Source organism: Halichoerus grypus, chromosome 6 (assembly GCF_964656455.1).
Source record: "Halichoerus grypus chromosome 6, mHalGry1.hap1.1, whole genome shotgun sequence".
Lineage (NCBI taxonomy): Eukaryota > Metazoa > Chordata > Mammalia > Carnivora > Phocidae > Halichoerus > Halichoerus grypus.
This window is the reverse complement of record NC_135717.1, coordinates 75,994,629-76,009,724: the sequence shown is the minus strand read 5'-3', so window position 1 is coordinate 76,009,724 and position 15,096 is coordinate 75,994,629. Positions and strand designations below refer to the sequence as shown.

At 47.8% G+C, this 15,096-nt stretch overlaps 2 protein-coding genes across 19 annotated transcripts in view; one reads left to right on the top strand and one right to left on the bottom strand.

Moving 5' to 3' along the window:
- The window catches only part of SLC25A18 (solute carrier family 25 member 18), a 28,197-nt gene extending 14,518 nt beyond the window's left edge, over positions 1-13,679 (top strand). For 5 of the 15 annotated variants that reach the window (XM_036116529.2, XM_036116520.2, XM_078075413.1 and 2 more), the window contains 9 exons: positions 516-636; positions 2,108-2,263; positions 2,504-2,559; positions 3,714-3,804; positions 7,256-7,374; positions 9,805-9,970; positions 10,738-10,892; positions 11,469-11,544; positions 11,969-13,679. In XM_036116529.2, coding sequence (XP_035972422.1) covers positions 617-636; positions 2,108-2,263; positions 2,504-2,559; positions 3,714-3,804; positions 7,256-7,374; positions 9,805-9,970; positions 10,738-10,892; positions 11,469-11,544; positions 11,969-12,110 — 981 coding nt within the window. In that variant the 5' untranslated portion in view covers positions 516-616 and the 3' untranslated portion in view covers positions 12,111-13,679. Of the gene's footprint in view, positions 1-293; positions 637-2,107; positions 2,264-2,503; positions 2,560-3,713; positions 3,805-7,255; positions 7,375-9,804; positions 9,971-10,737; positions 10,893-11,468; positions 11,545-11,968 lie in introns of all 15 variants that reach the window. The other 10 variants (XM_078075412.1, XM_036116525.2, XM_078075411.1 and 7 more) reach the window with 7 other exon arrangements.
- Positions 8,605-15,096, bottom strand: part of ATP6V1E1 (ATPase H+ transporting V1 subunit E1) — a 48,623-nt gene continuing 42,131 nt past the window's right edge. Inside the window, exon 9 of one of the 4 annotated variants that reach the window (XM_078075416.1) lies at positions 8,605-8,898. In XM_078075416.1, the coding sequence (XP_077931542.1) occupies positions 8,800-8,898 (99 nt within the window). In that variant the 3' untranslated portion in view covers positions 8,605-8,799. Of the gene's footprint in view, positions 8,899-13,681; positions 14,271-15,096 lie in introns of those variants that run through there. The other 3 variants (XM_078075415.1, XM_078075417.1, XM_036116532.2) reach the window with 3 other exon arrangements.

Genomic DNA, 15,096 nt, shown 5'->3' with positions numbered 1-15,096 from the left:
AAAAGCAGCTTAGTCTTTCAACAGGATCATAGTAAGTTTAGAAAACACATTTTAAGAGCCAAAAAGTAACTAAAGAACATTTCAAGTGTTTTATTATAGTTCGTGGACACCATGAGAGGGATTCCTAGTCCATAGCAACTCTTCTTAATATCCCTCTTTTGTACCCATCAGCTTCCCTCACCACCACTCCCCCAGGCTTCTTTCAGATGCCCCAGAACTCCTCTCCCTGAGCCTTAGTTTGGGCCAGCTGTCCTCCTCTCTCATTGCCTTTCTTCTGATCTCAATCCCCAAAGTCCAAAAGGTCCGGAAAGAAAAAGGAAAAAAGCAAGTTGGCAGCATCAGTGTATTAATAATGTTCTGTCCCAGCACATACTTGGTTTCTCACACCGTGAGGCGAGTGTTGTTCTGACCACTTTGTAGAGGAGGAAACCAGCCCACCGAGGCTTGCCCAGAAGGCGGCTCAGGCCAGTCTCCACTGACACCTGTGTTCTATCCGTTCTTCTGCGGTGGGCCAGAGTCAAGGAAACAGACATCACATCTGCTTCAGCCAGCCATCTCCCGTGAGGAGCCGACAGCCTGTGCCGGGACCCACCAGCAGTCCTTGGCCCCTGGCAGAATGTCCAAGCCGGATTTGAGGTAAACTGGCTGAGACAGCCGACTGTCTGGGCTGGGTTTCTGTGGTAACAATACATCATTCAGCTTCTCTTCCAGATTCCTGAGTCCAGGGGAGGAGCAAGTGAGACTCATTTTCCCCCAGTATACAAAATATATATGTAAAATTTGTCCTTGTTTGAACTGCATCTTCTCAGATTGCAAAATTTCAGTCACAATTCTATTTGTTTTCACGAAGTTGCTTGTTTGTTTGCTTATCAGGGTTCAGGTGTGAGAGAATATCTATTCTTATTACTTCCAGGTAATCTACCTGCAAATATTTTGCTCACAGTCTGCCCCTGGCCTGAAAGATAAGAAAACACTACTAGGTTCCAAGGAGACTGAGGAAGCTTTATTTTCTATCTTCAGTCTTCCAAAATTCCAGGATGAGGGGCTCACATTATGTAAAGTGTGACTTGACTTGACATTTGGCTAGAATCAGATAATCTGAATACTTTAGCCCTGGTGATCTTGTGCTGACTAGAAGCCCTCATTGTAAAAATGTGTGTTCTCTTATTTTTTTTTTTAAGATTTTATTTATTTATTTGAGAGAGAGGGAGTGAGAGAGAGCATGAGAGGGGAGAGGGACAGAGAGAGAAGCAGACTCCCCACTGAGCAGGGAGCCTGATGTGGGACTCAATTCCGGGACTCCGGGATTGTGACCTGAGCCAAAGGCAGTTGCTTAACAAACTGAGCCACCCAGGCGCCCTCTCTTATTACAAATAATAGCTATCATTTACCAAGTGCATTAACTTACTTAATCTTCACAAAATCCCTTGAGGCCAGTTTTACAGAGGGAAAAACAAAGAATCAGAAAAGTGAGGTAACTTGTTTAAGTAAACAGCATAGCCGGGATTCAAATTCCGTTCTGATTGAACTTAAGCCTGAAATAAAATTGCAGTCCGTTGGAAAACTTTCCCACATGTGGCTCTAGAGGTGGGGACCAGCCGGAGAACAGGCCCTTGGTGGAAGCTCTGAGGGACAGCTCTGAGGGGAGCTGAGGACTTCCTACACCCTGGTGGGGCCCCAGGGGGCAGAGTTGGCACTCTGGGCCTCCTTCCCAAAAGCCTTTGCAGCATCCTAGCTTGAGGAGCATTTCCCTGGGGGGAGTTAGGACAAGATGCCTCAGCCCTGGTGAGTGCCCCTGGAGGGGGTGGCCAGACACTCCTGGCCCCCAGGCCCTCACCTGTCTCTGTAACTGGATGTGGGTGAGGGAGCCCCAGGTTGGCTGTGGGAGGTGCTGCTGTTGGGTATAGGAGGCTGAGGAGAGGTGTCCCTGGTGTGGAGTTGAGGTCCCCGGAGGAGAAGCCGCTGTTCTACTCTTTCTCCCCTCTGTTCCTGCTCTCCAGTCCTCCCCTCCCTGTCCCCCACCCCCAACCCCATCTGTCCTGGCTATGTGTGAGGCTTTCTGCAGCCAGCCTCCCTCTGAGCTCCTGTGTCCCTCTGCCTCCCTCAGTCATTCTGTGCCTCCCTCCTCCTCACGGCCTAGTGTCACAGCAAAACTCATCAATGGAGGTGTGGCAGGGCTTGTTGGGGTGACCTGTGTGTTCCCCATTGACTTGGCCAAGACTCGGCTGCAGAACCAGCATGGAAAAGACATCTACAAAGGAATGTAGGTATTGGTGAGGGGAATGGGGTGAGTAGGGAGAGGGGAACTCCCGGGGAGGGATATGGGGCCTCATTCCTTCCGGTCTCTTTATTTAGGGAGTGCATGCATTGTGGGGGTAGAGTGGGGTGGGGGGAGATGGTCAACTGGGGTGTGCCCAGAAGGATTAGTGCACCGGGTTGGGGGGAGGGCTGATGGGCATCCTCTTGCTCACCACTGATTTCCTTTTCTGGCTTCTGCTTCTAGGATAGACTGCCTGATGAAAACTGCTAGGGCAGAAGGCTTCTTGGGCATGTACCGAGGTGGGCTTATAATGCACCCCAGGGGAGGCTTGGCTTGGGCCAAATGAAAACAGAGAGGGCAGCCCAGCACACCAGACTCTGTGGCTTTATAGAACATTGGGAAGTGGCATTTCTTCTTCCCAGGGAGCTCCTGGGGCGGGGCCTGGGCTACCAGGTGATCCTAAGCCACATTTGCTTTTTATAAGCCCCCATCTTCCTTGGTGGAGACAGGCAGTTATGCTGAGGTTTGGGGGGGGCACCAGTGAGCACACTAAGGAGCCCAGGAGCCCCAGTTTCCATCCTGGCACAACTGTGTGATGCTGGAAGCAAGTGGTCCCCGCCCCCCCCCGCCCCCATTCAGGGCTGTCAGGGCATTAGCTACTAAAAGCAGAAGGGGAAGAAGCTGACAGGGAAGAGATGGAAAGGGTTTTGAGCTTCTGACAGGGAGTTACTTGTTGGCTTCTCCCTGACACAAGCAGTGCTGTCCCTGTCCCCTGCAGTGACCCCATCCAGGGCCGCATCGCCATGATTCGGGCTTGGAAAATGGATACAAATCTGGTGTTAAGAAGGAGCTGATATTCTAGTACCCCTGAGAAATAAAATAAAAACTGCTGTAACTCACAAAACTGCCAGTGGGACTGGGCTAGTAAAGCACAGAGTGATGGAAACCGAACCCTGTCCCCTAGGACGTTATTATTGGGGCTTGATTTGGGGAACTCTTCACTTATCATCGAGATGGGCAGCACTTGCAAGGACGAAAATAACTTCCCAATAACTGCACCAATGAGCCCATAAAGGAAACACATGCGTCTAAGAGGGAAATGTGGAGGGAGGAGAGTCAAAGTAGGGAGTTAAAAAAAACTTTCATGTTTCTATAAAATAGGCAGAAGAACCCTCCTCAACAGCCTCCCCCACAAGACCCCAGTTCCTCCCAGAAACCTGCCTGGCTAGGAGTGAGAGTAGGTTGCCTACATGAGTGACAGATTCAGAGAATTGTGACTTTTTTTTTTTAATTTTAAGTAATTTATTTTTAAGTAAACTCTACACCCAATATGGGGCTCAAACTCACAACCCTGAGATCAAGAGTTGCACGCTCCACTGACTGAGCCAGCCAGGTGACCCAAGAAGTCTTACCTTTAAGATGGCCTTAACTTGTCCTCGTTTTTTACTTCCAGGAGCTGCAGTGAACTTAACCTTGGTCACTCCAGAGAAGGCCATCAAGCTGGCAGCCAATGACTTCTTCCGGCAGCTGCTAATGGAGGATGGGTATGGCCAGGTGGGGGGCTGTGGGGTGGAAATACATCACTGTATGTTTATAGTTTGGGGGGATGGTGACAGGGAGAGGAATGTATCAGTTTACCTGTCTGCATGCATGTGAATATGTGCACACATATGGCGGAAGTTTAGTGTTATGTTTTGGCAAGTAGAAAGTAAAAGGAGGCGGCGCCTGGGGTGGCTCAGTTGGTTAAGCGTCTGCCTTTGGCTCAGGTCATGATCCCGAGATCCTGGGATTGAGCCTCGCATTGGGCTCCCTGCTCCCCGGGAGCCTGCTTTCCCCTCTCCTTCTGCCTGCCGCTCACCCTGCGTGTGTTCTCTTTCTCTCTGTCAAGTAAATAAATAAAATCTTAAAAAAAAAAAAAAAAAGGAAAGAGAAAGGAGAAAATGAGCTGGTGTAATTTGAAAGTTCTAGATGATAGATCATTATAGACTATACATATATTCATCAACTAGCTGATGAACATTTTTTTCATTTTTATTGAGATATAACTGTAGTACAACACTGTATAAGTTTGTACAGGGCATATTTATGCACTGTATAATGATTTATAGACATATACTGTGAAATGTTTACTACGATAAGTTAGGTTAACATCCATTACTTCCTATAGTTACCCAAAAAAGTTGTTTCTTTCCTTGAGATGAGAACTTTAGGATCTGTTCTCTTAGCAACTGTCAAATGTACTGTAGAGCAGGGTTAACCATACTCATCATGCTGCATTACATCCCAGTACTTCTTATCTTGTAACTGGAAGTTTATGCCTATAGAGCACCTTCACCTAATTCCTGTCCTCTGATAAAAATCCAATCTCTTTTTCTATGACTTTGAATTAAAAAAAAAAAAAAAGTATTTATTTATTTGAGAGAGAGAGAGAACAAGTGGGGAGAGGAGCAGAGGGAGAAAGACAAGCAGAATCCCTGCTGAGCAGGAAGCCCAACGTGGGGCTTGATCCCAGGACCCCTGGGATCATGACCCGAGCCAAAGTCAGATGCTCAACCAACTGAGCCACCCAGGAGCCCCTGTGAGTTTGAATTTTTTTTAGATTCCGCATGTCAGTGAGACCACTCAGTATTTGTTTTTCTCTGTCTGACTTTTTTCACTTAGCATAATGCCGTTGAAGTCCATCCATGTCTCAAATGGCATCATTTCCTTCTGTTTTATGGCTGAATAATATTGTATTGTATCTATACCACATTTTCTCTATCCATCCATCTGTCCATGAACAATAGGTTGTTTCCAAATCTTGGATCTTGTGAACAGTAGTGCAGTGAGTGTGGGGGTGCAGATAGCTCACCAACATAGTGATTCTACCTCCTTTGGATATGTACCCAGAAATGGAATCGCTAGATCAATTCTCTTTTTAGTTTTTTGAGGAACCTCCATACTATGGAGGCCACTATGTTTCCCATAGTGTCTACACCAGTTCGCATTCCCACCAATAGCGCACAGGCTTCCCCTTTCACCACATCCTCGACAGCATTTATCATTTTTTTTTTTTTTTTTAAGTCTTGGCCTGGGGCTCCTGCGTGGCTCAGTCAGTTAAGCATCTGCCTTCAGTTCAGGTCATGATTCCTGGGTCCTGGGATTGAGCCCTGAGTCATCGGGCTTCCTGCTCAGCAGGGAGTCTGCTTCTCCCTCTGCCCCTTCCCCTGGCTTGTGCTCTGTCTCACTCTCTCTCTCTCAAATGAATAAATAAAAATCTTAAAAAAACAAAAACAAAAAGTCCTGGGCCAGATGGCTTCTCATTCTACCAGACATTTATTTTTTTTAAAGATTTTGCTTTGAGAGAGATCACCAGCGGCAGAGGGAGAGGGAGAGGCAGACTCCCCACTGAGCAGGGAGCCCAATGCGGGCCTTGGCCCCACAGTCCTGGGATTATGACCTGAGCCAAACGTAGACACTTAACTGACTGAGCCACCCAGGCACCCCTATCTTTTTATTTTTTTAAGATTTATTTATTTATCTGAGAGAGAGAGACAGCAGGGTGTGGGGGAGAGACAGAGAATCTCCAGCAGACTCCCCAGTGAGGGCAGTGCCCAGCACAGGGCTCTATCCCACGACCTTGAGATCATGACCTGAGCCAAAATCAAGAGTCCAGCGCTTAACTGACTGCACCACCCAGGCGCCTCTTATATGTTTTTTTGATACTAGCCATTCTAACAGGTGTGAGGTGATATCTCACTGTGATTTTGATGTGCATTTCCCTGATGATTGGTGATGTTGAGCACCTTTTTATGTACCTGTTGGTCTTTTGAATATCCACTATGGAAAATATCTTTTCCAGTCCTTTGTCTATTTTTTAATTGGATTATTTGTTGTTTGGTTTGGGTTTTGTTTTTGGTTTTTGTTTTTTGTTTTTTACTATCCAGTTGAGTTCTTTATATATTTGGATATTAACTCCTTGTTGGATATGTGATGTATAAGTATTTTTTTCCCAGCCCATAGGCTGCCTTTTCTTTTTTTTTTTTTTTTAAAGATTTTATTTATTTATTTGAGAGAGAGAGAATGAGAGAGAGCACATGAGGGGGGGGGGTCAGAGGGAGAAGCAGACTCCCTGCCAAGCAGGGAGCCCGATGCGGGACTCGATCCAGGGACTCCAGGATCATGACCTGAGCCGAAGGCAGTCGCTTAACCAACTGAGCCACCCAGGTGCCCCCATAGGCTGCCTTTTCATTTTGTTGATGGTTTCCTTCACTCTGCATGAGCTTTTCAGGTTGAAGTGGCCGCACTTGTCTGTTTTTGTTCATGTTCTTGTGCTTTAGGTGACCCAAGTTAAGGAGCTTTCCCCTGTGTTTTCTTCTAGGAGTTTTATCATTTCAGGTCTTACATTTAAGTCTTTAATCCATTTGAGTTCATTTTTGTAAGTGGTGTAAGATAGGGGTCTGGTTTCATTCTTTTACATGTGAATATCTGATTTTTCCCAGCACAATCTATTGAGGATAATGTCATTTCTCCATGGAGTATTCTCGGCTCTCTTGTCACATATTAGCTGACCACTGTATATGCGGGACTCTATTTCTGGGTTTTCAATTCTGTTCCATTGATCTATGTGTCACTTATTATACTGATGAATTTTTAAAAATCAGCCCCCAAACACTTTCTAGTACTCTCTGTGCCTCCCATTGCCCTGGTGATACTGCTTCAGGGATCAGGGACAATCACATCCCTGCAATGGGTAGTTTGAATGCACTAGTTTCAACCTCTGTGCAAGTTCTACCTCCCTGGCGCCTGTTTTAAATTTAGCTTCATGTTTTAAGGAGACTGTGTTTGAGGGCCAGGTGATGATTTACCCAGCTGGGTGAGTGGCAGCTGGTCCAAACGAGGCTGAGTACCATGCACGGAAAGTCCCAACTACTTGGGTAGTTGGGTAGACTTGGGTAGATGGGCCAGGGTGGGTGGCAGGGCTGGCCTGAAGGAGCCTGACTCATGGTCCCACAGGATGCAGCGGAATCTGAAGATGGAGATGCTAGCTGGATGTGGAGCTGGAATATGCCAGGTGGTGGTTACCTGTCCCATGGAAATGCTCAAGATTCAGCTGCAGGATGCTGGGCGCTTGGGTGAGGCCTATCCCGACTTCACATGGGATTAGCAAAGGGTTATGATCAGAATAGATTTCCCCACATTCTGCACTCATTGGCTAGACTGTGTGATTCAGTTAGCTTTCCAGGTCAGTAGAAGTCTTTTTTTTTTTTTTAAGATTTTATTTATTTATTTGACAGAGAGAGAGAAAGAGCACAAGCAGGGGGAGCTGCAGGCAGAGGGAGAAGCAGGCTCCCTGCTGAGGACCCTGGGATCATGACCTGAGCCGAAGGCAGCCTCTTAACCGACTGAGCCACCCAGGCGTCCCTGTAGAAGTCTTTCTTTTTTTTTTAAGATTTTAAAATTTTTTTAAGCAATCTGTATGCCCAACATGGGCTCAAACTTATAACCCTGAGATCATCAAGAGTCGCATGCTCTACCCCTAGAAGTCTTTATTTAATGGATACCTTTCTAGATTTCAATACTTCTAATTCTATAGCAGAAATGAGAAATTTGAATCAGAAAATAACCTAATATCTCTATCAGATCACCATGACCTTTAGACTTGATTTCCTAAATATTTTAAGAACTGATCACAAACACTTCAGTCAGTAGACATCATATTATGCTCTATTATATTATGCTATAGAGGCTGGCCTTTGGTGGGAAGGCATAAGAAGGGACAAGAGAACCATTCCTATTCTTTTTGTTTTTTTGGAAGAGAATTTTGTCCTTCTCCTAAATCCTGGTCATCTCAAAAATACCAAGTGGTGTAAGTACCAAAGCATAGATTAAGAACCAGGGTTCGCTATCCAGCGGAAGAGAGGCCAGCCCCTTGGGGTGGGACAGAGGGCTTTTCCTCGGGGGTGAAATGCAGTACCTGCATTAAAGAAGTCAGCATGTGAGGTGCCTAACCTAGCACCAGCAGGGTTAACCTAGCACTGTTCAAACCCACTGTGCACACTTGCTATGCTAGAATTCAACCAGCTTTCTAGGTTGGAGCAGACTAGCCTGAAGCGCATGAAACTGCAGCAAGAATAAAGTTTGAGCGCTGGAAAGCCCCTGTGTTTTGATCTACAAAGAGTAAAAGCTCTGAAACATTTTGTTTTTCTTTTCTTTTTTTTTTAAGATTTTATTTATTTGACAGTGAGAGACACAGCGAGAGAGGGAACACAAGCAGGGGGAGTGGGAGAGGGAGAAGCAGGCTTCCCGCCGAGCAGGGAGCCCGATGTGGGGCTCGATCCCAGGACCCTGGGATCATGACCTGAGCCGAAGGCAGACGCTTAACGACTGAGCCACCCAGGCACCCCACGTTTTGTTTTTCAACTTGGGTGAGAGTGTTAGTATTCCTAAACCACGTCAAAAGCAGGGAAAGACAGGCTAGGAATGAACAGGGGAGCTATGGGCACATCAGGCAGGCAATGGGGAAGATACAGCTCACCGATGAACTACCTTCTTCAAGCTCATTGTGTGGACCTGCGCCCTGTTCGCTGCCTCAGGAAAGGATGTGCAGTCAGCAGCTTCTCAGTGTGAGATGTCGCTCTGCTGGCTGTTAGACAAAACTGGGACATGAAATCACTTCCTTGGAGTAAGGCCGTAGAGTCTAGACAAAGCTGCTCAAATGGGGAGAATTAAGAAAAAGAACAGTCACACGATTTCAGCACATTGAATCCTGTGTTCATGAATGGGATTCACCCACGTTGAAATGCTGTACTTGAAATGCTCAGGAAAAAAACAATTCCATTCTATTTCTTAGATGTTGAACTCATCCAATGATGGGCTCTGAATTATTCAACTAAAATGAAAAATCAAATTCTATAAAATGGTGAAGGGTATAAAGGCCGTGTTCACCTGATCTTGGAATACTAGAGGGAGGAGGCACCTCTGGAGGCCTGAAGGAGATAGATTTTGGACAAAAAGAATTTGCTGCTTTACACATTAGGCAGAAGGAAATGGGACTCCGATGTCCCAAAGTGCCAGCAGGATGAAACTATGTAAATAGGCTCAGAGGTGGTTTAGAAATGGAAGCCAGATCAGAAGCAGAGCTTTAACGGGAGGATAAGGAATTGGGGCTGGAGTAGGTGCTGCTGTAGCTCCCTATGGAGGAGGCCGGGCGGGCCGTGGCTCCTGGGAAGTGCCCGGTGTGGCGGGGACGACACATTAGATGACACAGATCTTAGAAAGATTTCCTTGGAACCAAAAACAAATGTTCTAAAATGAAGACAATCTGGGGCGCCTGGCTGGCTCGGTGGGTGGAGCGTGTGACTCTTGATCTCAGGACCATGAGCTCGAGCCCCACGTTAGATGACTTAAAAATAAATATCTTAAAAATAAATAAAATTCGGACAATTGTCAGAATTCTAGTAGGGATGTGAGCCTCACCTCTGAGCTGTCCCAGGGTGAGGAGGCGGGAGGCACACTCCCTGCTGGGGCCTTGCTCATGATGGGGTCTGTCCTCTCCCTTTCAGCAGTTCATCGTCAGGGCTCGGCCTCAGCACCTTCCTCCTCCAGGTCCTATACTACGGGTTCAGCTTCTGCCCACAAGCGCCCGTCTGCCAGCCTTATCGCCTGGGAGCTACTCCGCACCCAGGGCCTGGCCGGTCTCTACAAGGGCCTGGGTGCCACTCTCCTCAGGTGAAGCTTTCTTCCTGAACTTGGGACACAGAAGGGCCCCGGGGAGCAGGGAGAGGGCACAGAGGGCCAGCGGGACTGCGGCCCCAATCTGTCACTGCATTCTTTCTGGAACATTCAAACCCCAGAGAGCAAACTACCTCCAGGCTTCCTATTTGGTCCAGAAGTGGGCAGAATTGCACAGGATGGACACCTGGAAGACTAGTTTGAGGCCCCTTCTCCGGTAACCAGACCACATGAGTATGGGATGTTCTGTGGAACAAAGGCACCTAAGAATGCCCTATATACAAAGGACTTTGGATCATTTATAGGTAAATGAGCACAGAGACCCCTCATTTTACTTTGCTACTTGGCCAAAATCCTTAAAGTTGATCAGAAGTGTGCCAGGCCAGGGGCTAGTTTTCTCCTATCACTGGGCAATAGGTCAATGAACTTCACCTTCCTGCCCACCCCACCCCCGTAACACATAGCTTCTAGAGCTCTTCACCAGCCAGCCCCCCACTCACTCTTACCTTAGCCCTGCCACCCGTTCTTGCGCGCTCCCAGGCCCCCCGTCCGCCGCCTGAGTCCTGCAGGTGCTGGGAGGGCAGTGATGCACCAGGAGCGTGGGTGGGCAGGCAGCCGCCCTCTGCCGCTGCACATTATCATGGGGGCCAGGGAAAGAATAGGTTAACTGTGGGCTTAGGGAAAGGCTTCCTGCCTGAGCCCGCGGGGGTGGGGGTGGGGTCCCCCTGAGCAGCAGGCAGCTCATCCCGCTTCCTCTCCCGCAGAGACATCCCCTTCTCCATCATCTACTTCCCACTGTTTGCCAACCTTAACAACCTCGGGGTCACCGAGAGCACAGGGAAGGCTTCCTTCGCTCATTCCTTCATGTCAGGCTGCACTGCGGGTTCCGTAGCAGCTGTCGCAGTAACACCTCTGGATGGTAAGTGCGTTGGAGATGGGGGGCCTTCAAGGGCTGGCTCACTTTCCAAGCCAGACAGCTGTACAGTTGTCTAGAAGATTGTCATCTACTTTTTGGATAGAAATGAAACTGCTCCAACCTGAAAACTCCCTTGGATCGCAACCTGTGGCCATGGGCAGAAACTCAGCAAGGGTCTTCCCAGATAAAGTGGAGCCAAGGAGACCTTGACTCTCTTATCCCTGACAAATCCCCTCACCTTCTAGGTGCTGATTTCATTAGCTTTTTGTCCCCCCAGTGGAGTTTTCAAACCCGAAGCTAAAGGCAGGAATTAAAACAGTGTGAGACCACACTTCTATCTTCAGGGCTACGCCCAGCTTCTCTGGTGCACCTTTCTAAAGTATGGGTAACCTGAAGGATCAGGTCATTTCTAATTCCTTCATTTTATAAATGAGGATCTTCTATTACAGATCACACAGTGGCAGAACTGGCCTCAGGATTCAGTTTTGTGCATGCTGGCTCTAACAGGAAACAGTTTTATGTTGGAGAGAGGGGGCCAAAAGCAAGACGTTCACTACTTTTAACTTTTGTTTGATTTAGTTTTGAAAACTCGAATCCAAACCCTCAAAAAAGGCCTGGGTGAGGACAGCTACAGTGGGATCACCGACTGTGCCAGGTGAGGGGCCTGCAGCCCTGCAGAGGCTGGGGCTGGGACAGTCCCCCTGCCTTGCTGTCTACAATTTTATCACCATACTAACGCTGCGCTTCGGCTTTCTTTGAAATCTGTTCCTTCCCCTCACCTCTCAACAAAACAGGATGTCCTGGGAGCTTTTCCTCCTTCGCATCCCTACAGCATTTCTCCCAGTCTAGTCAGACTGAGCCCATTTCCCATGGCCCAGACCCAGCTGCTTAGTAACCCAACTGTGCACACACAGTGGGTGGGGCAAGGCTCTTGCACCCCTGGGAGCCTGCTACTGCTATGGAAAATAACACCTACTCTCCAAGGGAAGATGCACAAGCGTTGGAGGGGAGCGTATCACTTAATACCGTTCGCACTGCGCTCCTGCCAATCAGCTCACAGGGCTCTTCTCTCTCCACAGGAAACTCTGGATTCAGGAGGGACCATCTGCCCTCATGAAGGGAGCAGGCTGCCGGGCCCTTGTCATAGCCCCTCTCTTTGGGATTGCCCAAGGGGTCTACTTCATTGGTATTGGGGAGCGGATCTTAAAGTGTTGCGAGTAGAGATAGCTGGAGCCCAAGTCCCCTGCCATCTCTCTAGCCCATTCGACTTAGACTAGAGGGGAACGAGCAAGGCGGCCCATCCAGGTTGTATTTTGTTCTCTAACTTGTAGTGCTACCTCAATCTCAGAAGAAACACTCTTACTCTAATAAGCAAGTTAGGTATGGTCCCATTCTCCCTTCCTATCTTCGTTCATTCTCTTTGGGGCTGCAGCTACCGGGGAGCTTCAGAAGCCCCTAACCACCTCCTTTTCAACAACAGAAACAGTACATGCTTGGGTTGGATTCTGCAGGCCCTTAACACAGTGAAGATTGAAGGGTCATTTCTACATTTTCCTTTTCTACTTCACACTCAAACTCTGTATACTTGAGTCAGTTTAAGGATTTAGTTTTGTTAATTCTGAATTAAATAACCTATGGTTAGTTCTAGCACTGATTTTGGGAAAAAGGAGGATCGGAAGTTCAAGGGGACAATGAAAGCCCTCTAAGTCCGCACTGAGTTGGAAACCAAGCAGATCTTTTTGAATGAGATGGCTGTGGGATTAGGCTAACCAAGCGGCCAGGGCAGGGGCCAAGTCAGGGCAGCTGTCTCCCCCCCCACACACAGGTCCTCCCTGCGCGGCACAGCTCTCCCAGAAAACTGTCCACGGAACATGGTTTTAAATAAAATGGATTCAGATCTCGTCTTGTCATTAGTGGGAGAAGCAGACAGGCCGCAGAGAATGGTTTGCCCTCTACTGTCCCTGTCCGTTTCAGAACCGAGCTACGTCTGAATGAGCACTGCAGCAGTACCGCCACGGGAAAGATGACCGCTGCGGAGGCTGGGGGACAGCCGCAGGGGTGCCTTCTCTTTCAGTTACACCGGATTTTCAGCCTTGGTTCCATCCCTGCATAACTGCATCGCCCTTGCCGGACACGTTTGCCGTTGACAGTCCCCACGTGCCTCAAGTCCTTCCCCAGAGGCCTGCTGTGGAGAGATGCCGGCAACACGGGGGCTCAGGTCCTCAGTAAACAGTGCCTGTGCCAGGGGTTGGCACTTACATTAGTCCCCGCCTTGTCCCAAACGTCACATTTATGAAAAACGGTCAGGCTCAGTAGGCACGCTGACCACGAGTGAGTGCGGACCGTAGAGACAAACCCGAGTTAGACTCCCACCTTTGCCCCGCTGCAAGGCCTTGGGCGGGAGGCTAGAGGAGAGGAAGAAAAGGACTTTTGTGAAAGGGTTTAGGCCTGACGCACAGTAACCCTTGTCCCCCAGTAAACTCTTAGATGCCTTCCTGACTCTGCCGAGGCTAGTAAAACTGCTTCCTCCATAAAGCGGCCAAACCCTCCGGAGGACAGGTAATGCCACCCGTGTGTGTGGTCTGTGTGAAAGCTGGTAAGGGGCTGGCAGACGTGAGCAGGGAGTGCCAGAGGATACACAGAAGGCTGATGGTTTCATGTAGTGACCGCTGTCAACCAGTGACTGTAGGGACTAGGGAAACGCTGCTTGCTAGATACCTCAGAAAGAACTTTCCCTCGAAAACCACAAACTTGTAGCGCACCTTGCATAATAAATCACAATGAAATCCATGTAAACCTTTTGTTTTAATAAATAAGACCGATTCATGGCTTAGATTCTAAATCACATTTACAGATGAGAAACGCTTCTAGGCCCAAACAGGTGAACAGTGAAGCTACTAGTGCTGGCAGGAATACATGCCCCCCATGCATCTGAAGCCTAAAGAGCAGAGACTGAATGTCAGAGAACACCATACACATCACCCTCTAGACTCGAGAACTGACAGCAGAAGACGAGAGGAAGAGCAGAGACTCAGGGAAGCTCCAGTAACCACCATCTGATACCCTCACCTTCATGCTACAGACGCAAATGAAAGTTGTGCTACTTTCAGATAAGCTAAGGTTTCCTGATCATAGTAAGTGAAACTTTCTCTCATGTTAACAATTAGGCCAAGGGCATTAGCTACAAAGAGGATCCACTGATAAATACAGAATATTAGAAGAGCGAAGAGGAAGCCACACAGATATCTTGTTTCTTCAAATATCAGAAACTTCCGCCTGACAGGAGAGCAATGGATGAACTCCACCTCGCCCAAAGGTTTAGTCCAAAAACTTCCTATTGGCATTTGCACCAAATAAGGCTCCCCGTACTTCTGGCATCATCTGTAAAGAAAGAAGTTCTTTAATAAGTAAGTGTTGTCAACTGGAGAATTTGGAAAGCACATCTTTTTTTTTTTTTTTTTAAGATTTTATTTATTTTAGAGAGTGTAAGTCGGGGGAGGGGTGGGGAGAGAGGGAGGGAGAAGCAGACTCCACGCTGAGCAGGGAGCCTGACTGGGAGCTCGATCCCACAACCCTGAGATCATGACCTGAGCTGAAATCACAAGTCGGATGCTTAACCGACTGAGTCCCCCAGGCACCCCAACACTGCATATCTTAACTGCAAGTGGCTAGTCAGCAACCCCTATGTGGCTGGGAAGGAAACCACAAAGCTAAGTGCAGCAAGTCTGTACCTTTACTTATCCAAAAAAACTGTAACAGAATCCTTGGTGAGAAACTTACCCAATCACAAATTTGTGGTTATGACTGACTGCTTAAAGGGGACGAGGAAAAAAACTAGAACTAAAGCCATTCAAGGCTTCTGTTAAACTGTGCTGTAGGGAGAAGAGATGATCCCTTAACAATATTATCTCCTAATATTCTGGATCACCTATGTTCTTTCTTTCAACAGTTACTGAGTGTGATTGAGTATGTGCCAGGCAAAAACACATAATGCAAGTTTGTGCTGAGGCACTCGTGCGTTACGGCTACTGAAAAATCCTCAGCATTTAACCTCAAACTTCTCAGGCTGTGCTGTCCCTAGAGAGGCCACTAGCCACATGTGATTACTGTGTGTCTGAAATGTGGCTAGTGCAACCATGGGACTCAATTTTTAATTTTACTTGATTTTAATTTATTCATGTGTGGGTAGCGGCTACTGAAATGAACA